The sequence below is a fragment of the Xiphophorus maculatus genome, chromosome 1 (assembly GCF_002775205.1).
Source record: "Xiphophorus maculatus strain JP 163 A chromosome 1, X_maculatus-5.0-male, whole genome shotgun sequence".
Lineage (NCBI taxonomy): Eukaryota > Metazoa > Chordata > Actinopteri > Cyprinodontiformes > Poeciliidae > Xiphophorus > Xiphophorus maculatus.
The window spans coordinates 5,228,418-5,255,302 of NC_036443.1; the positions used below are offsets into that span (position 1 = coordinate 5,228,418).

Sequence of the window (26,885 nt, forward strand, 5' to 3'; positions counted from 1 at the left end):
AAAGTGCTTCATCTTAAAATGGGGTCGTCAAACTCATGTTCATCTCGGGCCATATCAAGATGGTGAATGACCTCAAAGGGCCGGTGGTGGCAGAACGTAATGATAAAAGTACCTGTTAGCAAACTATTAAAGAATATTAATTATTAAATATATCTGCATTCAATTAGCACTTCTTAATTAAATCACTCTGAAGTGCTTTCCACATTGATGTACATACAAATTGATTTGATTTAGTTGATAAAATAATATCCAAGCAACTTTCATCTTGAAGATCCTCCAGTATAGTAGACAAAGCAAAAGCCTCCCCATAGCATAATACTCCCATCACTATGTTTGTCTGAGAGGAAGGCGTTATTTTAACATCACCATTATGCAGTAAAATAACAATCCCAACAAAGCACATTGAAGTTGGTGTCATAATGTGAAACTGTGAAAGAGTGTGAAAACATTTGTGTTTTACTCGTATCACATATCCCAAACGTGTTGGAGTGACCTTGAATTTCACTTTCTCCACTGCGACTGAAACTGCACGTTCATTGAGACTCAAGGATATTATCTGCTATTACAATAACTCTGACAATGGTAATTATGCAGTATAAAGAAAACGTCTGCAAACTCTGTACTAGCGCTGCACCGATTGCAGTTTTCTGGCTGATTGCCAATTATCGATATTCAGTATTTGCCCAATGCTGATTTTTTTTGTCTGAAATGTTTCTAAATATAGCAAGAAAGTCACCGAGTTTGCCACACTGGGGTGAATACTGTTAATTGCAAACATGCAGACAGGACCCGGTGGGCGGGGCCAGCAGTAAACCTCTCTCACAGCAGAGCGGAGTGGTTGATTTTTAGACCTTTGCCAAGGTAGATAGGGTCGGTGGATAAGATCTGCTTCATATGTAAGTGTCAGCCCTTCGCTGATCTGCCAAAATTAAGGAAATCTGGGCCAATTTATCAAAACAACCCTACTCGATACCAAATATGACTAATTTTCTGTCGGAATTTCTGTGTGAATCCTTCATTTTGATAAAAAAGCAAAAAAAAGCAACATGTTTCTTTCTAAATACATAAAATATTTTCCCAAAACCTCTGACTAATGTTTTATTTAATCAATTATTTAGTGTTTTTGTTTGTGTTTTTCTTTTTTCTTGCTACATTTATTTATCTTGGAAGAATTGTATTACTGTATTTCCTATCCCTAAAATATGTCTTTCTTCATCTTGCTTAAATTTAACCTTCAATTGTCTCACAACTGATTCTCTACACATTGTATCATATCTGTTGTTCTTCAATGCAAAACCTGTTTGTTTTGTGCATCTTTGCTCAATAAAGATAAAAAATTGAATTAATTAAATTATTCAAAAATAATTAAGTAAGGCATTTTTAGCGCTACTTTTTTTTTGTACTTATTCGTATGAGCTGAGTGATGTTAAAGCGAGCAGAGAGCAATCTGCAGAAAGAAACACAACGACAGACGCAGCAGCAGAGACAGTAGCTGAGCTAACGTCAGCAGAGTGCAGCGCTGGACGGTGTCAGTAGCAGTGCGCCGAAACGACAGTGAAAAACGAAGGTGAAGAGCAGACATACTTGAGTTCAGGAGTGTGGGCCGCCATGAGGGACCGAAGGCTCTTATCAGCGAGAGGACACCCAGACAGACTGAGAGAAGAGAGGAGAAAGAGCGAAGGAGAGGACGAGGAAAGCGAGAGGGGAGAAAGACGTGAGTGAAGGGAAATCCAGAAAGCAAAGGCTTACCAAGGTCATTTAGGAGTAAGAGGGCAGACAGAGAGAAGTAAATCACTGATAAGTATTAAAGTCATTGACAGTCTTTGCTTTAGGGCTCACTCTAGCAGGTCAGATCAGATCAAATGTTTGTTTTGGTCTTTTGTTGGACTCAGAGTCTCAGCAGAGCTAAACGTGTCACATTAGCGCTGACAGAGCAGGAGCCGCACACGTTGGGCTAACGGGCTTCAGACTGAACGTACCTGCGGTGGGATGCGTAGTTCCCTGTTATGTGGCCGCTGCCATCGCAGCCGGGTGTGGGGCACCTACAGAGAAAAGAACAGAAGTGCAAGGAGGAGAAAAGGGAGGCAGAGACCAAGAGTTAGAACAGACGAGCACAAGAAGAAGAAGAAGAAGAAGAAGAAGAAAGCACAGATCCCTGATGGAGACGAAGAAGCTGCCCTTAATGCATGTAAACCTCACAGTTTTTATCAAGTAATAACCAAAATAAGGTAGATAAATGACTTCTATTATTGGATCTAGCACAAAAAAAGGAAAAAATAAATGTGTGTGGTGGTTTGTGTGAAACTATCTATTAAAATTAGTGGAGCACCGATACATTAGCTGGCCGATAAATCAGCCCCGATTTCCTTGGCAATCGGCTGATACTTCCATGCGAAATCGATCTGACCCACCAATCCTATCCACCTCTCTGATCTACATCCACAAACTTATGAAAATCAGCCACTGTCCCCGTTTGCTCTGCCATGAGAGAGGACTGAGCGACAGCTAAGTCGACCCACTGCTGTTGCCAACCTTGTTGCTCTGCTTTTCAGACCAAAAAAATCGACATCGGCCAAAATCAAAATCAACACATCAGGCTTTTAAAAGATCGTTGATCTGCCAGAAAACTTCAATTGGTGCATCTCTGATTAAAATAATAAAAACTGTAATCATGTATATTAGTTTGAAACATAATGTGCATTTCTATCGACTCGTGAAAATTGTCTTTATATTTTAATAGAGGATTTTGTTTCTGTCAGCTGTTGCTTTGAGTCGTCATAACTAGCATAGCCTCGGTGCTAATGCTTTAGTCAGACTTGCTAGCAAGCTGAGCTCCTTTCCCTCTAGAGCGGCCAATGAAAGGCACATGCTGCTTATCAGGTTAGACATCTTTTTACAATTTGAGTTTTATTCCTTATTTGTAAAACAAAGTTTCTGACTCTTTTCAACAGGGAGAAAAAAACTTAACGGCTTCCTGAAATAAACAGTGAAGGTGTTTGTTTGGCATGATTCTACTGCCGTACGGCACTTAGCAGAGGTGTCTGCTTTGATAGAGGAGATCCTCTGCATCCATAAAAGTGGTTTGTGCTTATTACTGGCAGCAGCTGTGAATCAGTCGTGGCAATTTAGTGCCAATCGATCTGAGCTCGAAGGTTCTAAACGTATGTATGCGATTATGGATTGAGAGATAATACATTTTTGCTGTTATCCTATTTCTCGTGAGCCTCTAATTTTGTGAGAGCGCGGCTTCATTTTCAACTATTTCTACTCAGAAACGTAGAGTAGAAGTTTTGGGGATTAAATTGCATAAGTGATGTTAAAAAAAAAAGTTTCATAAGCGCAGATGTTGTACGTTGAAACAGCATGAAGCCACCGAAAGCGAATTTTAATTGAGTTGTGCACAGATGCTCAAATCATACTCAAAATGAAAGTTTCCTCAAACACAAAAAGCTCTGAGTTTGAGTTGAACCACTCTTTGGAGTGCTAGGATGTCATACAAAATAACGAGCCTGTCGAACTGTTAGTGTAACGGTTACTCACGAGAGCAGCTCTTTCTTGCTGTCCTTGGGCTGAAACTTGACTTTGAAGCTCGGGGTCGTGACCTCTCCGGGGTACTTCCTGTCCTCCACACAGTCCTGCATCATGTCACAGTCCTCTGGGTCAGATGAGACGTACGACTGACCTGTGTGTTCCATCTAAAAAAAGACATACCAGGAACAGATACGATATATTAACTCAATCTCTGATGATTGTCTCCATGAATCACTTCGCTTGGCTGTAAACAAGCAAAAAAAAGAAAACACGAAAAAGAAAAACTTTGCAAAACTCCAAACACACACGACCCCCTTTTATTCTTTTGTAGACTCAATTTTCCAAATGCAAAGTGTCCTCATAAAAAATTAACATCCAAGGCCCTTTATATTTCTTTTGAAAAAGTTCAAAGCGGTGAAAATTAGCATATGCCAAATCCTGGATGGTGCAATGCACCTGACACACCACCTCTGCTACGCAGTGCAATGTTTTAACCTCGTGGTAACTCTTGCATTTCACTGAAATAAATGAATAATAGAAAGAGGAGAACCGGGACAGGAAATAAGAAAAGGCGATTAGACAAAGAAAGTGATGTAAACAAGAAGTTTTCATTCCAAAGGCTTGAGGCTCTGTTTCGTCTATTGTTATTTATGCCGCAATAGCTCCTCTGTGACTAATGCAGCAGGAAACGTAGTGTAATTGAAAGCGGCCGTTTAATTGCACTGACCTCGTCTGTTTCCTCCTCCCTCTGGCGATTGGGTTTGGTGAAATCCAGAGGTCCCTCCCAGTCTTCCTGCTTGTACGTATGAAGGTTCGGGGACGTCATTCCACTGTTTCCGCTGTGATGGAACGAAGAGGAGGAGGACGAAGACGGATCCGGGGAGCGGACCCCGGGGCTGGTGCCGGACACGCTGCCCTCCCGTTTTATAGGCTTCTTCATGCTCAGGTCCAACGTGCCGTTCTCATCCACCTCAATGTCCATTTCCTGAGTGGGAAGCAGAGAAGCACAGCTGAATGAACAAACGAGTCAAACCAAATACAAATACCTTTTATATTTTTACAATTCATAGCATTTTATATTTTATTTTTTATTTTATCTAGAACTACTACTCAGTGGTAGTTGTTATTGTATCTTGTCTCTATGCTGTAACTGCGAAGTAATTTCCCTGCTGGGATGAATAAAGTACCTCTATTCTATTCTATTCTATTCTATTCTATTCTATTCTATTCTATTCTATTCTATTCTATTCTATTCTATTATAAAACAGTCAGACTTTTTTTTCAGTTTTTTTTTTACTTATGTGCTATAGGGCGATATTTACCGGTTATTATTAGAAAGCCAAGCAAAAACTGGCAGGTGACCAGATCGCATGGACCTGTCATAGTAAAATATTCTAGGAAGAGACAGCCTAAGTTATAGTCATGGCACATTAATAAGTGATTTAAATGTCTAACCCATAATTGAAAATCAGAGCTTTTTCCAATCAAAACAGTGAAAAAGAAAGAAATATTTTATGATGTAGTAGTGCACTTCTAAATTTTTATGTGTGTAAAAAGGAGAATTTAAAAGTCATTCAGCTATTATCTCTGTCATAAAATATTAGATGAAACATGCTGTAGCTCTTGTAGCTGGTCTTCATCTACACACGTTTCTGTTCAACAGCCTGGAGGATTTCACTGCATTTGTAGATTTTCAGTGATGCAGGGAGACATCTGTGCAGCGTTGAGCTCTGTTACTGTAGTCATTTCACAGCTAAGATGGTTCCATTTTAAATTTATCCAGAGAGTATGAAAAAATATTCTATATTTAAGTTGTTCATTATAGTTCTTTAGGAGGAATCAGAAGATAATCAGTAATGCCAGGCATGCTTCACAATATCTGTGGTCTATGATTGTGTGATTGATATTATATATAATATCTCAATAACCCACCTTAAAAATGACTTTTATGTTTATTCAAGTATAAAAAATGTTGCTCTACACATCTCAGCTTACTGAAAAAGATGTATTTTTAAGTATTTCTTATCAGGCTAAACACCTGACTAACTAGCTGTTTAGGACAAATAATGTCTTTGTTTGAGTCCTCTGTCTTTAGCTCAACAACATTTGAAGAATAATAATAAAAAACTGCTTCAGTATTGCTTTACAGAATAATTAAATTAATACAAACAATAAAAAACTGCATGTTAGGACGCATAGTCAGCAGCATGATATTTAGCTTAACTCTTCACTGTGGCTAATTAGCTGAAGCTAACTAAAAACATTTCCTGTTGCCTCAGAGGTGGTATTTGCTTATCAATACACAAGCAAATACTGTACATTGCTTATGTATTGTTGTATTATGGTTGTTTAAATCCATAAATTAGTTACATTGTTCAGCAAAAGGCCTTATTTAGACATTTTACATGGCCTAGCTAAAAAAAAATCCTTTTGTACGGAGGAGCATTAGGGCCATTCAAAAAAAAGAATTCCGACTTCTCAGAATTCAAACTTTTTTTCTTGGAATTCTGAGAAAACAAATTAAAATTCTGACTTTAAATTTCACAATTCAGAGAAAAATAATAATAATAAAAATATATACTTAAATGTTTGCTTTCTTATTTTTAGAACTTATACTTTTATTATTTTTACAGAGCAATTCTACAGCCATACATCAGTGGTACATATCACAAGTGTTGACAATATGAAGTTTTCCATAAAATAAACATCTTAGCATGATATCTTACGACCTCAGCATCACATTTGTAAACTCATCACCATACAACCCTAAAATAAGGATATACTTTGGCTGGGATAGCTAAACACCATATGCCAAAAGACAAACTAGTTGGACTTATTTACACCAACAGAGCTTCTGCTGGCCCCCAGCGAAGCTAAAAGTGGTTTTTTGAAGTCTTAATGAGTGGTTTATCTAAATCTTTGCTTTTGTGGCCGTAATCCTCTTCCTATCCTTTTGGGACGTATTAGCTAAACATGCTACTAATGTCAGCTAACCATTTTAAAATACAGCTAAATAAATAAAATAAAAAATGGTTGGCAAAATGATACATTCATCAGTCTTAGCTTTTGTGTCTGTACATCTTCTCTAAATGTTGTCTTCCAACCTGCTACTAAAGAAGCACTTATTTAGTCCTAAAGCAGTGTTATGCACTTTGTCGTATCGATTCCACAGCTTAAGAATGCCAACTCGGCTATCCGAGGTATTCCGGTGCCAGGAGCGCTGACATAGTGCTTGAAAACTCCACACTTCATTTTAGCGCTGGCAGGTGAACAGAAGCACAGGGGTGAACCGGGTTGTGTTTTCATGTAAAATGCTGCTCATATAGCCTGGTCAAAATCTAAAAATATCAAAGCCTTGTGAGAGGAAGGAAGCTAGCTGGAGCAGTTCCCAGAGACGTCCCGGGTTGATGAGCACAGTGTTCCGGTGCTTTAGTATTGGATTTCAACTGACTCCAACTCTGATTCCAGATCAGTTCCCAGCTGATTTGCCAAGCCTGCTCTTGGAAAACAGCCTTGCTGAATAACACCTTGGTTTGCTTTGCTGCCAGAAACGCAGATTTTCTTTTTTATCACCCTGAAACCACGCTAAGAAACCACAAAAATGATGAAGCAGTCACTTTCTCTCCTCAGCGAAACAGAAAGGCCATCCAAAATCACAATATGGGAGAAAGCGATATTGTAACAACAATGTTTCCTGTTGCAAAGAGAGGGAAAAGAGTAACAGAAAAAAAAAAATAAAGACGCACAAGCACACATAGAAAAACGTACACCTCGGTTTGGGAGAAAAGTGATGGAGATAAAGCGGAGTACCAGAAAAAAAAGGATGCTAAGAGAAAATTAAAGAAAGAGTGACGGGGGTGGAGAAGCAGAGTGGGAGATCCGTCCAGCAGATAATGAAAAAAGGCTACCTGGTGGAAAAGTAATCCAGGGAACTGGCAGTCAGCCAAATTCAATAACAACATGAAAAGTGTGTGGGATGGAGGGATGAAACGATGAAAGAGGATAAGAGAGGTGATGCAACTGAATCTCAACACCGTCCTGTTGCTGTAAGCCAATGCCTCCTGATGATATATTCATGTGGAGATGATGGGGAAAGAAAAAGTATGATGGAGAGGGAAGGGCACACCCACTGTTATCCCTTCCAATCTCACCAGCTGAGGCCTGAAATGTTTTATCTGAACTGCAGTCAGCTAATGATCCTTCTGCAAATGCACTAGAAAGAGGACCAGGGCAGCACTTGAAATGTTTAAATAAGCTTAGAGTGCCGATGAGGGCACATGTTTATCACTCATCACTTTATCATTTTCATTTTCTGCTTTGCTTAATGACTCTCCAAGATGATGAATGTGACATGGATCTGGGATTGTTGCAGAGAGCGTACCTTGGTTTGCGGTTTGATGCTGAGGTTCTCGGGTTTCTCCCAGCAGCGAGTGGACAGGTTGAGGATGGCGGTGGCGGCCATGTGGGCAGCTTCGGCGTCGTGGGAGTAGTCGTAGGGGAGGGTGGCGCTCTTCCCGTAAGCGTGGAGGCTCAGGGTGGGAGAGGACGACTTGGGGAACGAGGGCTTGGCTGCAGGAGAAGAGACGGGAATGTTTACCAAGAGGAAAATTCTGAATCCCAAACAAATCCCATGGTGGACATTTTACTCAAGAGAGCAGTTTCGGAACAAGACAATTATGGAGGAATTTTTCTGCCATAATCCAAGAGCACACATTTTTGTTTCATGTCTTTTGTTCTTAAAAACTTTAAAATACTTTTGCTTACATTTTTATTTTGAAAGCAGGATTTCATATATTCTCAAAACTTGTAATGATTGTACTCATTTTATTGGCAGAGAGGTTGCCAGGCGACGGTGCCAAAAGGCAGTACCATGTTTCACAAGCGAGCAGAGAGTCCCAGCGCGAGGACAGGTTTTGCGTACAAGCATTACAAGTTTTGAGAAGAAAAACATGAAATACTGCTTTCCAAATGGAAATGTAAGCAAAAGAATTAAAAGTTTTGAGAACAAAAGACATGAAATCCTGCTTTCAGACTGAAAATGTGTGGTCTTGGATTATGGCAGAAAAATTCCTCCATATAAAATACCTTCATAAACTTTTCCAAAATCTACTGTTGTAACAATAACAGTAACTTCCTCCAGGAAGTTGTGATGTTGCAATCACAACTATAATGCAAATTCACTCATCATTTGCACATTTAGCTCATCAGTCATCGCAACCTCTCCACAAATCTGACCAATCACCTATCTCTGCTTTTACTTCTTTCCTGACCAATCACTGCAACTCAGCTGAATTCTGACCAATCCTCTGAGCTCCCTTCTAGTTTAGCTTCCTGTTTCACAACAACTCTTTTAACATTAAATCATGTGTGACACTAATGATAGCATTTGCCTTTTCTTTCTTTTTTCTTTCTTTCCTCTTTCCATTTTAGGCCACGATAATCCCCCCAAAAACACTGCAACATCCTGGAGGGACTGAATAAAGCTTAAAAAAAACAAAACAGTGTAAGGATTTGTGTGAAATAATTGATTCTAAGAATAATTTCAGACCATGATCATTAACTGCTATAGCTTTTATAGTTTATAGCTCGTGCCAGACGACCGTTGGAGACTGGAGCAACCCCTCAGGCAGGAATCCAAACCCGAGAAAAGAATCCAGTCTTACTTTTGAAGGCTTTGGGTGAAGTTTCGCTGGTGGTCATCTTTGGAGCGAGCGTGCGCTTTCCGAACACTTGGGCATCGAAGCTTGCATAATCGAAGGAGACCTTGGAGTACTTCTCCAGCTCCTTGGCCAGGTTGGCGCGCGGCGTTGAGGGAGCCATGTTGGGCCTGTAGTTGCCATACTGGGGCACCTCCAGCTGCTTCACAAAGCACATGGGCCTGCAGAGGGAAGGGGAGGAAGGAGCAGGACATCAGAGAGACAGATTAAACATGATTTACACCGGAATGAAGACAAAAAACATAAAAAATAAAAAAAACAGAATTGATGAGAAAAGAAGACAGAAAAACAAAGCGATTGTATAAAAGAAAACAAGAATGGGTGAATGAAAGTAGAATGAAACAGAATGAGCAAAGATAGGAGCACTGGTGTACTTAGCAGGAGTGCAGCAGGATTAAAAGCTCTCTTATCAGCAGAGGGCACATTTGCATGTTGTACAGCATGGAATTTATGAGCCTTAAGCCCTCTCGTTTTCCTGGAGAGCCTGGGCTTTTGTCAAACCTGTTGGCGTAAATCCATTGATAGACCAGGGAGTGAGGGAGAAAGGAAAAAAAAGAAAGACAAAAAAAGAGAGCGCTCCTCTTTTCTTCTCCTCTTGTTATTTTGCTCTGCAACTGCGATATGGCCACAGAATTCCCAATCTTTGGTCTCCAACCATATGCTTGTTAATAAGCTCCATGACCTGGCCTGCAGTGTGAAGGAGGACCCTCATAACAGGGGGAAAAAAAAACTTTCTACCAGCGATCACAGAGGATTTCCTTTTGTCTTTGTAACAAATCAACATGAATGCCATTAGAATGAGGACTACACCAGGAATCCAGCGTACACATAACAGACAAGCGGGCTCATTTCCATAACAATCTGCAGAAGGAAAACAAAGGGAGCCTTATTATGTTTTAATCCAACGCTTTGTCCATCTAGTGAGGTTTTCCTCTAGGAAAGCAATTATTCTTTTCCCATCCTCCTGCAATGCCCCTATAACTTTCATAATTAGCATATCAGCTGCATTATTAATTAAAATACCAGTGTGGGAGAGCATGGACTTAGCATAATGCCGGTGTCTGGTTGGTTTTAATTAGCATTCTTTCTGCTGTGAACGTGGTGCCTAGCTGGCTTGGGGAGATGACTGAAGATATAGAGATCTTAAAGTGAGAGAAGAGATTAGTTTACACACAGGTCATCTCTGCATGTCGTAACTAAGGTCGTCAGAGGAGCAGCGACTCATGAGAGAAGCCACAACCGGTCTGCCTTTAGCTCTTCAGACTGACAGCTACTTGCCAAAGGAAATGTAAAAAAAACTTTAAATGTATATCCTTGTTACGTAGCATACTGTAACGGCTTTCTAACCAAACAGCCGGAGAGAAATTTGAAGAGGAGCTGCAAAAGCAAACGATATGGATTAGCGGTGCTTGCCAGCGACTGACTGAGTCATACAGGACATGTCACTGTGTGGAATATTATCTCTGCCTCTTGAAAAGCTAGCTGTTAGCATGTCATTACAGAAACAGTCTTCAGTCAGAGGCCTCTTCAGATTTGTTGCAACACTGACTGTTACTGGAGATCCTTCCTGCCCACTGCATCACCGCCCACAGTGACTCTTTTAAGATGATATGAGTTACAAAGATAAAATTTTGCTTTTGGGTAAATTAAGTATTTTTTAAATGAATTGAATTTAAGACATTGATGTTTTATGAAGCTGTGAAAGAATCAAGCGTGACTCAATAGCCTCGTTAAAAAAAAAAAGCAAAAACACTTTCCTAAAGGGTATCAGTCTTTTGATGAAACGTCATCAAGTAAAATTCACTTAAATAAATTTGCACTTAATCTACACCTGTTAATGCATCTGTTCATATGAAACTAAATCTGATTGGAATAGGAATACAGGGTGAAAAACTGATAAAGCAATAAAAACAGAGGGGTTGCATTTTAATAGGAGTTTAACAAGACACCTAGATCACAGTTTAGTAAGTAGCTCAGTTTTGGGTTCGTGGTTTGGTATGTATTTAGTAGAAGAGAAAGGAAAAGACAAAATGTAGGTTACTTTTCCATTATTAATGCAGAAAATAGCCCAGACAAAAACACAGGCAGCCAAAAGAAAACAACCCCTCCAAATGGAGAGATGATGCAAAGGTCTGTAGCCATCTGCTGGAGAAATATTTGAATATCAAAATCGAGGTGCGTCGTGTTACAAAATAGCATGAAACGTAAAAAAAAAAAAAAAGAAAAAAAAGTAGTGTTTGTTTTAATTGTTTTGATTTGGCTGTATCTTATTGCAAATATAAATAGTTATGTAGAACTGATGTGAAGTAAGATTACTGAACCCTCATAATGTGCTCACTCTTATTGTGTAAAAGAAGATCACCTTCATTCTCCATGTGATTACATGACTGATATTTGTACCATTGCATTTCAGTATGAATACTTGGTACAGGAAGGTACAGCTCACTTTTCCCAATAGAAAACAAATATTTCAAGATCCATAAATTGCACTGTCGATGCTTAACCTGCCAGTTTGGACTTTACAGTCTACACCCACCTCAGCACCCTGTCGTTGGGGCTTCCTTTGAGCAGCTCGCTGCCCGGCTGAGCGAGGTGTTGCTTATCGTGGGTCTTGGAAAGCTTCTCCGCAGCAGCGATCGGGCATCCGGAGAGGCTGGGAGGACGGAGGAGCAGAAAAGCCGATGAATTTTAAAAACAACGCAGAGCCGCTGACAACGCACATCGACATCACACTGATGCGGGCTGACACATTTGCTGTCCTGCATGCAAGCGCTTGCAAATCCTCAAAGGGAAATGCGTATGCTGTGCAAGAGCCCGTCCAGCAGAAACGCTCATAAACGACACAGATTAGCAACGGCTCAGACGGGATACCTGCGGTGTGTGTTGCGGTTGCTGTTTACGTGGCCCTGACCGGTGCAGCCAGGAGTCGGACACTTCAGCACATTTTCATGCATGGCCAGAACTGAGCAGAAGAATCACAGATTCAGAAAAAAAAACACCACACAATCTAAACAACTTCATGCCCTCAAACTATCATCAGACAGGTCTTTCAAACCAGATTGGTTCTTTCCACAGATCTGCTATTTTACACTATCCAAGAACTTCTAATGCTGCAAGTGTGAACTAGAAATAATAATAATAGTAAAACAGTGAAATCAAAATCAAAAAATGTAGCAGCCAGACAATCTTTTGGAACCACAAGTAAAGCTGCCATAATGATTCTGCCATTGTGAAATTTCCTCTCCTCAGAAATGTGTTTGTATTCAGAGTGAAGACCAACCCAAACTCACTCTCTGGGGGGATCCTGTCCTTGTGCGGACAGCCTGACAGGCTGCGGTGGTGGGGGTAGAGGCCGGTCACATGGCCCGTCCCGTCACACCCTGGCGTGGGACACTTGTTCTCTCTCTTCTCCGGCCTCTCTGGAAACAGACAGACAGAAAGAAAGAGAAATGAGAAGGGCAAGAATGAGGTGGGAGAGTGGGATGAGAAAGGAGGACAGGACCGAGTGGTTAATGCCATCAGACCGTCTGCTTGGCTGAGCGTGAAATCTAGACATATTTCAGACAACTGCACCAAAGCAACACCATCTGTATCCCCTCAGGTCTTAAGCATCTGCGTAAACGCACAAGGTGTTTTCTGGATTAACCTGAATGCAATTCTGCATAGATTATTGAAGACTCATTCTCAAAGATGCCCTGTTGCTATAAGGATGTGACATTTTCAGCAGTCTTGTTTGGTAAAACAAGGCATCCTTCATAAACTATCCATAATTAAAGAGGTGTGCTTTCACTTCAAATCTGGTTCTGGTGTAGGATGCAAAAATTCATTGCAACTTCTATCTAGCTACATTTTGTGGAACCATCCTGTCCGGCATGATGCATAAAAACCGTGGTTGGCTTTTACTTTCTTTTTCTTTAAATGGTGTCATGTCACAGGCAGTGAGGTGCAGAGGACTCCCGTACATTCCCACTTCCAGATGCTACTTGACACACTATTAGCTGGCATTTGCGAAGCAGCCAATCCAGTAGAGCCATTCATTTTCTTTGGCACTTATTAGCTGCACCCCTAGTCCAGATTTAAGGAAGACTGTAGATGTTAGCTTCTATGTTAGAGCCAAGATGGTTTCCACTATGTGTATTAATGCATATTAAGTTATGTTTGGTGTCTGAAATTATAAAAAAAGGAATTTGTAAACATTTTAGAGGTAAGGACTTATTTAAAAACTTGTGTTCTTTAGGTGTACAGAAGTTCTACCAAACTTTCCAATATTTCTAATAAGATTGCATAAAATCTGTAAAAGCTATGAAACAAATTTATGGGAACAATAACAATTGAAAAAAAAAATGTCTTGACTTTACATTAAACCATTTTTACATGCTGAAATACAGAAAGCGATAATTGGAATATCTAGCAAATCTGGTTTTCATGATGATGTTTTTCATTAGTAAACTACAGTCATTAAAAATTATTATTTGTATTGTTTGTATTTTTATTATTTGTAAGTTATATATATACATATATATATATACTGTATTTTCAGATTATCCAAATGGTAGTAGGTGGCTGGAACCGAAATTCATTCAAACTTAAGTTTTTCTTAAAGTCACAGGACGTAACTTTTACAAATATAAACAAATCATTTAAATATTTGCTAAAACAATATCATGAAAATATGAGATAAATAATTAGTGAAGAAAACCCGAGCTCCTCTCCCATCTTCCTATAGTCCTGCTATCGTCTGAACAAAGACATTGCTCCATCAGAAGCAACCAATCAGAGCCAGGAGGAGGGGATTAGTGCTGTCAATCAACGTCATGTACAGTCTATGCTACGCTGCAGCTCGTTCACCACACAGCAAAGTCTGCCATGAGTGCTAAGGTTAGTTAGCATGGCCACTGATGACGGAAGAAAAACAGTTTTCCTGGAATGGTAAGTTATTTCTCTGCCATTAGCACTTTTAGCAGCGTATGAACAGGAACAAATGACGGCGCTAAAATCCTCCTCCTGGCTCTGATTGGTTGACAGCAATAGCAGCTCAGGGAGGAGATCAATATTTCCACAGATTATCTGTCTAATATCAAACTGTCACAACTTGGTCACATTTTTAACACATGTGTAAAAAACATTTCTTTGTGAAAGTTAAATACTGCAGTTTTAACTAAGTTTAAAATGTTCCAATGTACCTTCAAAAACCTTGACTTTCCTAAATATAAGCCTGTAAAAACAGCCACAGAGATAAACATCTTTCCAGTTGAAATCCCACTCAGGTTTTCACTGGTACATCCATTTTGGCCCTATTGTAAATCAATGTCACATCTACTCTCCACAAACTTAACCCTCCTGTTATGTTGCAGGTTAAATTGACCCGTTTTAAAGTTTAAAAATTAAAAAAAAAATACTTGGAAGTATTTTTTTGCATGAAACTTTTTCTATTTGTCTTAATAGGTGCACTCTACATATAAATTGAAAATGTATTCATTTTACACATTTGCAACCTCCCTTGCATCTACTTTTTACATAGATACTGTTCGGGTCAATTTGACCCGGCAGTCAGGTTAAAGTGCAAAAAAAAGGTAAAAAATGTCCAATTCTATATGTTTCCTTGCTGCTATGAACCATAATTTCCTTGAAACTGATCTTTGGTAAAAAAAAAAAAAAATTATATTACACTTTTTTTTTTCAATGGGTGACCTTTATAATTGAACTTGAGACACACATACTGTTCAGGGTCAAATTGACCCGCTGATTAAAATCAAGATAAATGAGTTATGCAGAGAATATTTATGTTTTCCTCCACTTCTGCTGAGTGTCCACTCAGTGTGGGTGGAGTTTGTCTACGGACACAGAAAAGATTCTGTCAAAAGTTGTATGAACACCTGCTTTCTCGCAGTTTCCTACTGAAGTAAAGAGAGTAGTGAGAAAGTGGGCTTGTGTATGTCGGGGTGTGCATGTATGTGGGTGTGGGGGGGTGTTTGTGTGTGTGTGGTGAAATTACTGTTCTTTTGTGTCTAGGTTTTTTTCAGTGGACATAAAAAATTTAAATTCCTCATTGATCCTTCATTTCTGAGAAATGATAAAACATCATTGCACAAATATTGATTGAAATGGCTAATATTGGAGTTAATAATCAGATACAAAAATGTATTGGAGGAATATTTTGATTTCTGACACTACTGCATGATTAAACGTTCCCTGGGTCAAACTGACCCACGAACATTTTTGCTGTACCTCCAAAACTAACATAACAGGAGAGTTAAAATGCCATGCCATTTAGCTTTTTAACCATCTACTTCCCACTGAGCATGTTTTGGTTAAAATTACATTTACAAAATGTTCACATGTATCTAGGTTAATATTGGGGTAAGTTCATTTGAAAGGTAAATGCGGAAACTGGCACATGTAATTAAATATTGACAGGATGAGGGGCTGAACGTGCTAGCTTTGGTTTAGGAAGCCCGTATTTCATCTCAGTGAGTTAATTACACAGAAGTTACACATTGAGCTACTTGTGTTTAAAGCTACGACCAGTCGTGTGTGTCAGCTTAAATACTGAGTTATATACAAGTCCTTCTTGCATCAGCAGTTGTGTGTGAGACAGTTTGGAGTAATATTATAATCCATGCTAAACTTTTTCTGTTTATGCAGACGTTGCTGTGTTATCTTGTTGTATGGTTTGATCAAACGTATTAACCTGCATTGAACTTTTTTCCCTAAAATCCTTTACAAATATGCGAATATGTCTTCATTTTAGCGTTCAGTTGAAAAAAGGGCTTTTGGAAGACATGACATTGTAGCTATGATATTCAATACAAAAAGAGGTCCAAAATGAATAATTCAAAGAAATGAAGATTGGTTTGTGCTTTCTCTCTTTTTTAACGACTTGCCAATTTTGCTCATGTTTTTCCAATTTTTCATTTCTTTACATGGGAAATGAAAATGAAGGAATGAGATCTAAATGACAATCACAAAGTGAGAGTTTGATACGTAACAAACATACAGTACATCATTCTTCTTTGCCCCAAAAGTAAGAACTAGATTGAATTAAGCTAAGAATTAGGTTCCTCACCTGTCTATTTATTGAACAATTTAGCAGCAAAAAGGGGATTTTGAGTTGAAAATGTTGCTTATCTTGCCGATACATGGTTTTTGATTAAACTGCAATTAATTGTGATTCATTAATAGAGTCCTTGCAGTTAAATCGATTAAGCATTTTAATCGAGTTCCACTAGTCTTAACTATTTATCTGTTCTAAATTGGACTTTTATTGTTTTGTTCTATTTTTTATTTTTATTTTAAAGCATTATTATAATTAGTTTTATGTATATTTTTACTTGAATCTTATTTGTCTTTAACTGTTTCCCCTGTTTCCTTTTCTTTTAAAGTATTATGAAATACTGTGTGTTTCACAAATATATTTTTTAAAGATTTTAAAATGTATTCAAGTGGTATTTTTTGAAAGGTGGCCAATTAATTTCACATTATTATTTACATGTTTATTTATGTCAGAATCAGGTCAAAAAAAAGCAGTAATGGTCTGATTGAAATTGTGGCTGTTTGACCTCTTGTTTCATGTTTTCTATTGTTTATTTAATTAACAAATACTTAAGTAAAATCAATAAAAACTAAGCATGGTCCTCCCAAATGATTTTGGAGATAGGCCAGGAAATATCTGTGCCACTGGAGAGGAAAGTGGAGCAAGAGGACGGTGCGATGCTCTGTTGGCCTTCAAATTGAATGTTAACGAGACATGCATCTCCTAATTAGCGACGGGGAGAACATGAACGCCACCACAGGAGGGAGCTGGGGCCAAGGAGAGGGCAGCACTACCAGGCATGTAATCACACTGCTGCTTCACCGTGAGCATGACAAGTGGGCAGCGTGCCAGCAGTGAAATACGAGGCCCAAGCACACGTAAACAAACACTCCACGCACGCTAGCAGCGGAGCAACCCACACTCCTCCTTCTCCTCTCTTGACATGCCGTCTCCTCGGCCTTTCTTCGAGCACATCCTCTCCACACTTCGGTGCTGTCTGCTCAGCTGGAGCCTCTTCATCCACGTTACAATGAAGACGGGAGGACCCGCACAGAGCTCTGTGACTCTCCACTGTTAATTTGGTACACTGTTTATCTGGACGCGCTGCTTCCATGGTTAGGGTTTGGACGTGAACATTCGCGCTGATTTACTTCAGAGTTTTCTCGTACTCTCATGCAACTGTTTGCTTTCGTCATAAATATTACAATGTGAATAGTATATATGACTATCTTCCGCTTTAATCGGGCGTCACCAGATCAGCAATCTAAGACGCAGACTTCCCTCTTACTCACTTGGGCCACTTCCTCTGGGGGAATCCCAAAATATTAGGAGTTGAGGAGCCATTTGAACTGGCTCCTCTCGCTGTGGAGAAGCAGCGGCTCTACTCTGAGTCCCTCCCAGATGAACAAGCTTCTCACCCTATCTCCAACAAAGATCCCAGACGCCCTACAGAGTAAGCACTTTTAGTTGCTTTTTGGTCTTTTGGTCACTACCCAGAGTTTGTGACCATAGATGAAGGTAAGGAACATAGATCAGCCAACTGAGCTGTCTCTTCACCACAGCAAACTGCTGCAGTGCTCCCGTCATAGCAGATGCTGCACCAATCTGCCTATTGTTTGCAATTTTTTTTTCTCATTTTTGAACAAGGCCCTGAGATACTGGAACTCCTCCACTTGGGGCAGGACCTCTTCCCCACCCAGAGAAGCTCTACTCTTTGTCTGGTTCAAGATTGCAGTCTTGAATTTGGAGATGGTAAATGCCATTCCGGCCACTTCTCCTCAGCCACTCAGCAGCAGGTGTGATCCTGAGGACTCCAAATTGGATTCCCTCAACACTGTGGCTGGGTCTAGAAATTCTGTCTCTAAAAGTTATGAACAGAATCAGTGGCAAAGGACAATCCTGGAGGAGTCCAATTCTCACCTCTCACCTCAATGAGGCCCAAACGCTGACATGTGCAGTCCATATGAAGGTGTGTGATTGTATATTCAATAAAATTCTATCAATGTTCAGATGAGAATAACGACTCTCCTAAAGGTGACACAAGAGCCGAGCTGTCAGAGAGTTTGATATCAATACATCACTAGTTGACTGGAATCCTGATTATCTACATGTCTAAGGAAAACATGGTAAAACTACATTTCTGTTGTGCAGGTAAAATATTTTAGAGACTTTCTAACCTTTGCTGAAGTAGGTCTTCCGGATGATGTCTAGGTGCTTGGGTCTGTCCTCAATGGTGAAGTATCTCTGGTGGTGGAGGTCTGGAGCTCGGAGCAGCTCCCTAGGCCCAGCGGGCTTCACCTGCTCGGCCTTGAGAGCGATGGCCTGCTCCAGGAGACCCAGGTTCCCTCTGGTCATGTCGAACATCTCCGACTCATCGGTCACCGTGGAACGCTGAGACAGGCTGTCTTCATCATCTCGCTCATCGTCCCCGTCGAGGTCATCAAAGTCTTTGTCCTCCGACTTATCGGATCGCACTTCGATGACATCCGGGGAGGCCGAGGAAGAGGCCTTGTGGAGTTTGTAGTTCTCCAATCTTGGGATGGAGTAGTAGTCATCGAGCGGGCTGGCCCTGTGGGAGCTGAAGCTTAAAGGAGGGCTGCTTTTGAAGTTTTGAAGCGAGTCGTACCTGTCGCTGCTGTAGTCCTCCTGAATGATGTGGTTTTCTGTCTTGATGTGAGTTCCCTGAGCTGCTGCTGTGCTGGTGATAGTTCGGACGGCGGTTGGCACATCAGATATGGAGAGGAAAGGCCTCCTTTGCTCCTCTTCATCTTTCTCATCGTCCTCCTCATCGTCTGTCGGGGTCTCCTGCGTCTGCTGCACCGACACCACCATCTCCTCCTCCTCTTCGCCTTTGATCTGTTTGCCACGGCTCACATGGTTGCTCATGTTAACACGCTCCCCTTGTTCTTCCTCCACCTTCCTCGCCTCATTCTGCAGAACAGATGACTCCTCCGGAGATCTTTGTGCCTCCTCCTCCTCCTCCTCGCGCGCGGCCCCCTCCTGCTGATGCTTTGCTTCTTCACCCTGTTCAGCTGCCGCTCTGACATCTTCAATCTGCTGCACAACCACGCCAACAGCGTGGCCGTTGGAGACCTGGCCCAGGTGGAGCAGGGAGTCAGCCACCTCTTCGGGGCTCTGGGAGGGAGGCTGGTGCACCTCAGCGTCGGGCGAATTGGCTCGGTGCTCCGGCTCCACAATCACACACTCTTGCTCTGTGGAAGGCAGAGAAGAAGAGGTTCCAGCAGTCTGAGTCATGCAGTGAGCTCAAGCTGTTGTCAGCAACATCTCTGTCATCGCTTGCATCACCTCGCTGCCTGCGAAGCGACAGTGCAGTGAAAACGACCCGCTGCGACAAATCTGCAGCTTGTAGATAGAGAAGGAGAATTGATCCAGTTCTAATCAAGAGGTATTGCAGCACATTTCGTCTTTACTTTGTGTCCTCACTCTCTTGAAGATGAAGAAGCACAGCACTAACTCACCCTGCATAGTTTCATATAGTTGCTTAAAACCCTCTGAACTTTTTACTAACTTTTAAAAATGGTTTTAATGATCAACACGGTGGGATTTCTGCAGGTTTTTATGGGGATCTTGGTTTCTTTTTCACATATTTTTCTGTTCAGATTGTTGAGTCACCAAGCATCGACCTATAGTGTCCTGCAAAAGTATTCACACCCTTGAATCTTTTCACATTTTGCCCTGCACTTATCCTAAGCCATTTTCTCATCTACTCAGTTCAGCTTCACTTATCCTCTCAAACAAAAGCATTTCAGGAGAATAATGCCGTCACCACCATGTTTCATGGTGTTTTTAGGATGATGAATAGCATTTTGCATGTGGGTCAAAATACTTAATTCGGTCTCATTTGAACAGTGCAATTTTGGGTGCACCATTAATCAGCCACAAAGTCAGAGTCAAGTTTCGGAAAAAAAAAGCAAACAAACATTTTTTAATCAAATCTACAAAATCTACATCACCTCTAACTCTGCATTTCTGTAATCTGTCAAGGGCATGAAAATTGATTGAATGTGACGTTTACTCCATTAGAAGTATAAGTAGGCATTCAAGTGTTTTATTTTCAGAACACTTTTTCTGCCAAACTGTGTTATCTTTTAGCACTGTTGCCTTGCAGCAAGAAGGTCCTGGGTTTGATTCCCGGCTCGGGGTCTTTCTGCATGGCGTTTGCATGTTCTCTCTGTTCATGCGTGGGTTCTCTCCGGGTTCTCCGGCTTCCTCCCACAATCCAAAAACATGACTGTCAGGTGAGTGTGTGTGTGCAGGGTTTTTGTCCTGTCCGTCTCTGTGTTTCCCTGCGACAGACTGGCGACCTGTCCAGTTTGACCCCTGCTCTCGCCCGAAACGTTCGCTGGAGAGAGGCACCAGCACCCCTCCTGACCCCACTAGAGACAAGGGTGTTAGAAAATGGATGGATGGGTGTCAACTAGTAAATATTACCCTGTTGTTATTCATTTGTGCAAGTTTTATGTATTTATTGTTATTGACTTTGAAGTATTGTTTATCTTTGTTGCCTTGTCTCCTCGTCTAAGACAAATTTCTCCCATGTGAGACAGAGGAATTATGTTAAGTAATAAATATAGCTCATATTTTCTATTTTTCCATAAATTCTTTTAAGTAATTATCATTAGGAGTAAATGTTTGAGCGGTATTAAACTAAGAATGATATTTAGCTTTAACGTCCATAGGAATGTTTTCTTCTTTTAAATTGTCAACAAAGTGAAATATAAACCCATAGAAAACAGCCTGATGGCTTACCCGGATTGTTATAGCAACCTTGTAAAACGGAAAAATTTTGCACAGGTTGTTGCTTTCCAAAAATTCCTCAGCTTAAGCTCTGTGTGAGAAACCAACTCCTCCTCATAAACTACTGCGAGGTTACGGGATGCTTCATTCACAAGCTCCATGCTGTCTGTGTGGAAAATGCTGTTTCAAAGCAAAAATGGCTGAATAATGTCTTAATTATTTAAGGAGAGGAAGCTGATGGAGGAAACTTATGAAGTCAGAAGTTTTGTCTAAAGTTAAAATAAAAAAAAATGAATAACCTTCAGGTTCTTAAGCCTTACCTTCATCATCTGCTGATGTTTTCTCCTCCTCCTGCTGCTGCGTCTCCTTCTCCTCTTCCTCCTGCCCCTTCATCAGTCCATCAGCATCCTTCTCCAGGGACTCAGCCGCTATCTCTTCTTCCTCCGCACCTCCATCCTTCTCTTCCTCCTCTCCTGACCCGGTGACCGCCTTTTCCACCTTCCCTCCATCCTTCTCGGCTTCCTCCTCTGCCTCGCTGCTGCCGTCGCTCTCGGCGCTGAAGCCCTCATCCAAGGCGAGCTTCAGGGGGTGGGACTTCCTCTTGGAGGCGGGCTTCTCTGCTTCCTGTTCCTGCTCCTGCTCAGCTTCCTCCAGACGGCGCTTCCTGGCGATGGGGCAAGCCAGAAGGCTTGTTTGGGGAGGAGACACAATCGGGAACCGTTTTAGGACCAGAATCAAGTTCACCTTTGACCTTTGTGAAAGCTCATGCAGTATCAGGGAGCAGAAGAAAAGAAAAGAAAAAACAAAGGAAAAAGTTTAGAGATGAAGAAGCATGGAGCTGATCTTGCAGTATGACATGTGGCCTGCGGGTGGCGCCCCGCTCGCTCCCCTAGACATCAAAACCAATCTCAGCCAATTGAGTGGAACGTTTAATGAACAACTTGTATGGAGAGGCGGGCTGGCGGGCGAGGCAGCAGAGGGTGAAATCCAATAAACTCCCTCTTATTCGCACCTGGAAGTTGCCGAGGGACGATCTATAAACAAAGTGCATCTGAAATTGCCTGCTGAACGAATACACATGTAAACAGATAGCTAATATCTTCCCTTCAATAAAGAGGAGTCACAATCCGGTGAACCTCCACCCTCCCACCCCCTTTAGGCATCACAGGGTCTCTGTGGGCGACAGCACATGTGTGGAGTGGAAGGAGGAGAAATGAGGCTGAAGCGAAGGAGCCGGACAAAATCACATCTAGCTGCTGTTAGCTTCAAGAGTCAGAGCAGGAAAACAGCTGCAAATGGCATCTTTTGATTGGCTGTTATTCATGATGTAGTTCAGATTCCTCTGATCTTAAGTGACGCTTTCATATTAACGCTGCAGTGTGTCATTTATAGAATTTTTTTTTTTTGCATATTTGTTGAAACTGTCACCATATCATGACAATTTATGAGACAGATAATCTGTGAAAACATTGAGCTCCTCTGCTCCTCCCAGTGTTCCCAGTGCTAACTAGAAACAACCAATCAGTAAGTGGGTCTTAGGGCTGTCAATTACCGTCCGTATGGCGCTGCTCACTTCCCCTCCCTAGCCCTCTCCTTGCGCTGCAGCTAGCATAGCCTGTTGTGAATGCTCAGGCTAGATAGCATGACCACAGATGATAGCAGATAAACAGTTTCCCTGTAAAGATAAGTTGTTTCTCTGGCATTAGCATATTTAGCAGCAACTATACAAGGTTTACCGACAGCGCTAAGACCCTCCCCCTGGCTCTGATTGGTTGTTTTTGGTCTGGAGCTGTGCATCCAGACCAAAACGATCAATTGCTCTAGCTCTCTACAGCAATAGCTCAAGGAGAAGATGGAGGAGATCAATTTTCTTCACAGATTATCTGTCTCATAGCATACTGTCCCGACATGGTGACAGTTTCAGCAAATATGTAAAAAGCATATTCCTTACAATACTTTCATACTGCAGCATTAAAGCTGGAAATGCAACTCTACATATCCAAGTAATCAGAGTTGTATTAAACCATAAGTGCTTCATTTTGGATTCTTTTAAAACAGACACCATGTTGCCTCCATTTTAGTTTGTCAAGTTTTACCCCCGCACAATTAAACTACAGCCAAATGTCTCATCAGTTCAAATCTGAAGCTTATTGTCTCTAAACTGAACGATTATTTTTTATAAATGCTTTAAAAATTTATTTATACTTGTTGAATTTTTAGAAATACATCATTATATTACAAAAAAAAAAACTGCATCCTTTAATGGGATTCCGTGTGAAAGACCACCATGACGTGGTGCCTACATGTGGAGCAGGAGGAGAACGATACATGGTTGTAGTTACAAATAAAAATCTAAGAAGAGTGGAGTACATGGAGGGCTCCCTCTACTTTAATACAAATAAAAAATTGTTCTGCCGAAGAACTTGAGAGAAATCTACTGATTTGTGATCGTTACATTCTTTTAATTATTGTTCTTACACTATATTTAACTTAGCCTTAGCTTGCTCATATGACAGAGAAATTACTTCTCTGTCATATTTCAGAGAAATTTCAGTACAAATATCAAAATCTAAGGAGGTTGTTTTATCTTAAAGTTCTTGTACTGCCTACAAACAATCCGAACATATTAAAATGTTTGGCGTAGCGTGGAACACCAACGTGTTTGGATATTTTGACGTGATGAAGCCAAAAAGTTTCAGCAAGGCTGTTAGTATTTATTTAATTGAAAGAGGAAATCTTGTGTCCGGATGATGTTGACATGTAGAGATTCATAGGTCAGTTACTTCTTTGCCTGATGTTGGCATTTACTAGTCTTGCTGTGATCACTGTATTGTCAAGTTTGTCGCATCAGATCAAACTGCAAGAGTCCCAGCTTTTCACTGACACGTGTGTTCATCTAAACACACGCGGGACCTGAGTGCACAGCCCACCAGCTGCCCATCAGGTTTAATTAAAATGTTATGGATCATTCGTTTTTCATCTGTAATCCACGTTGGGACTCAAGTGTTTCTTGGCTGTGAGCAGCAACTCAGTGTTCGGTCTGCTCTTGACTGCCTGCTGTATCATTCATATTTTTTTTATTTATGAAGTTAATAATATTGTATTTCTACAGTGAAAATTGATTAATTAATTAAGAATGAATTCCCAAGGCAACACATAGTTTCAAAGCTGAAGGAAAAGAAAGAATCAGGACATTGAGATGTTGAAGGCTGTGGTAGAGGCCTGACAGTCGAATTAAAAGCTGATGCCTCGCTTTCACAGTTAAGTTTAGAAAGAGCCACCCAAAATATCAAAGAGTCTAATAAGACTAGTTTCTTAGATTTGGGGTTTTCTGAAAGAATGGAATCCCTTTGACACAGCATCTGTGGCCCCTAAAATATGAAATATGATATTGGTCTTGGAAATAAATCATGATAACGATTTCAATTTCTTGTATGAAATCAAACATTTTAATTCTAACATGCAATCTTTTACTGTGTTATATTATCAGCAGAAAGTGAGTCATTCCTTGTTTTTGATTTATTTTTAATTTTCTGCTTTCATGGCCAGTTTTTGACAAATTAATCCAGTTTAAATGTGTTTGCTTTTAGGAGTGTCAGCGATGTTGTTAGTTTTTAAACTTGAAATTTGCGATGGAAGCACTGTAAGCATAGCTTCCCCTAAACACAGGTCATCAACAAACATCTGGATTAACAATATTCCTGGCGATAGCCTTCCTGCTCACTTATCATCTCCCTTCAGTGTTCTGTCTGGGATTTCTCCCATTGAAGTGGATTTCTCTGGTAAAATTTGAAAAGGGCAAATCAATGAACAGGAGACGTTGTGAACAATGACATTGGTTTTCCACGCTGTTTTAGTATTGCTGTCTGTCTGTAGTTTTAGCAGTGGAAGAAGTGAGCACAGGCATTCAGTCCTTGTTGGCTGCACTTCCAAATAATGAATTAGCATTAGCAGCTGCCTCGCAGTGGAGGACGAATGTTTAATTTCCGGTAAGCTTCTTAGCGTCAAACTGGTAATGACAGACGTCACGGCCAACAGCCGAGGGTCCAGACCACAGGACTGGTTTTCACCAGGCTACAGCCCTTATTTAAAACAGAAAAAAGAATCAAAATTTTTAGCCTGTTGGTCTCGTCTGAATGTAGCCTTAGCAAAAAGGTTGACTGCCAGGCTTCCTCAACACAATTCGCTTTACAGTTAGATGTGGATGATTAGATGGTTTGAAAATGACTTCTCGAGTGAACTTTTTGTTTGTTTTTTTTTAATTCCTGCAGTTTCCAAAATTTAACAAAATTCTTTTTATTATCATACTGAACCCTGTCGCTACAATATCTAATCTAAGTCGAATCCCTGAATCTTTCCGGGTTCAAATTCACATTTGTGGAAGCGCTTTTTGTATCTTAAATCTGTCCAGAAACCTGTTTCCTCTGATTGTCTCTAAAAGCAAACAGCAGGTGGAGGATGGCAGACAGAGGAGGGGGGACAGACAGAGGGTGGGTTTAATCTGCCCTACCTTCTGTGTCGTGAGTATCTCCCACTGATATGGCCGGAGCCATTGCATCCGGGGGTGGGGCAGCTGGATGGGATGGATGGAGGTTAGAGATATGTTTAAGACACAAGAGCATTTTAGTCCTTGTGCAGTAGCAGCAGCAGCAGCAGCAGCAGCAGTGATAAACACAGGCAGTAAAAAGAAAATTAAGATAAAGAAAACAAAGCAAAGAGATGCAAACGTGTCACACAAATGCACATGTACAAAGGAAGATGTGCAGCCCGGCCCGTCCAGCCGACACACATGATGCATGAATGCAGGTGGCATCCAGCCGGGGGAAGCAGAATATTATGTGTCGTACATCAACCCTGGCCTATATCCTGTTACTACGAGTGATAAAGATCAGCCGAGACCTGCTGTAATTTCCCCTGTTCGCCTCTCTTCACCAGTCATCATCATCATCATCATCATCATCACCATCATTTTCGGTGCTCACTCCCTTCTTTTCTCTCTGCTTTTTGATTCAGGTTGCCATGACCCCTCAGGATGGCTCATTTTAATTCTCATTAACTTCCCCCAGCAATTGCCCTTTATTACTCCAATTATCCCTATTATTAATTTTACTTATTAAAAATTACCGCATTAGCATTTTAAATGAGACACTCGCTGGCCTTCCCTACTGTTGTCTTTTTTCTCTCCCCCTCTCTTAATCCCTAAAAAAAGGGAAGCTTTTTTCTTTTTCAAAGCGCTGAGTGCAGATCGATGCTCCGAGGTGAAGTATGACAAAATGAAGGCGGGGATGAGGAGAATCATTTAGAACAGGGGAGGAAAATTATTTTTCCCCAAAGGGCCTCATGACAAACCAGGACTGTTGTTGAAAGCCAAAACCACTGGCAATCAAAACTTTCCCAGTTTTATAATAAACTGCAAAAATATTGTTTTTCTTCATGTAGAAACCTTAGAAATTGGAAACAGCTGAGACTTTGCATTTGTAACAAAATCCTGAACTTCAATTTTAGCTCTATGTGGACACCTTACCATATTACAATAATATTATGGATAGCAATTTTTCAATTATTTTTTCCCCCAGAAAAAATCAAAGACTTTTTGTTCCCCTCATCCCATTTACGCAAATTGGATGTTTTTGCGCTTGATGAGTTTTCGTATTGTTTTGGTGAGCAGTACTTAAAAAAACATCCTAAACTTGATTCTTTTTCATCCCACACACAGAAATGTGCTCATGCAGCCAATAAAACGAATATCTTCTAACGCAGTAACGACAAAACGGACTTTAAACCAATGAATTAAAAAAAAGGGAAATTACAAATGCTTTGTGTTCTGAAATGGGGTACAGAGATTG

General features: G+C 40.6%; 1 protein-coding gene across 8 annotated transcripts in view; it reads right to left on the reverse strand.

Annotated features, from left to right (window-relative positions):
* The window catches only part of myt1 (myelin transcription factor 1), a 58,898-nt gene that overhangs the window by 13,690 nt on the left and 18,323 nt on the right, over positions 1 to 26,885 (reverse strand). For 6 of the 8 annotated variants that reach the window (XM_023333199.1, XM_023333189.1, XM_023333183.1 and 3 more), the window contains exons 5-16: positions 25,550 to 25,612; positions 21,360 to 21,727; positions 18,459 to 19,493; positions 12,539 to 12,667; positions 12,120 to 12,210; positions 11,785 to 11,901; positions 9,195 to 9,409; positions 7,913 to 8,100; positions 4,259 to 4,516; positions 3,541 to 3,695; positions 1,980 to 2,042; positions 1,585 to 1,653 (exon numbers count right to left, since the gene is read on the reverse strand). In XM_023333199.1, coding sequence (XP_023188967.1) covers positions 1,585 to 1,653; positions 1,980 to 2,042; positions 3,541 to 3,695; positions 4,259 to 4,516; positions 7,913 to 8,100; positions 9,195 to 9,409; positions 11,785 to 11,901; positions 12,120 to 12,210; positions 12,539 to 12,667; positions 18,459 to 19,493; positions 21,360 to 21,727; positions 25,550 to 25,612 — 2,751 coding nt within the window. The remainder of the gene's footprint in view (positions 1 to 1,584; positions 1,654 to 1,979; positions 2,043 to 3,540; positions 3,696 to 4,258; positions 4,517 to 7,912; positions 8,101 to 9,194; positions 9,410 to 11,784; positions 11,902 to 12,119; positions 12,211 to 12,538; positions 12,668 to 18,458; positions 19,494 to 21,359; positions 21,728 to 25,549; positions 25,613 to 26,885) is intronic. The other 2 variants (XM_023333203.1, XM_023333185.1) reach the window with 1 other exon arrangement.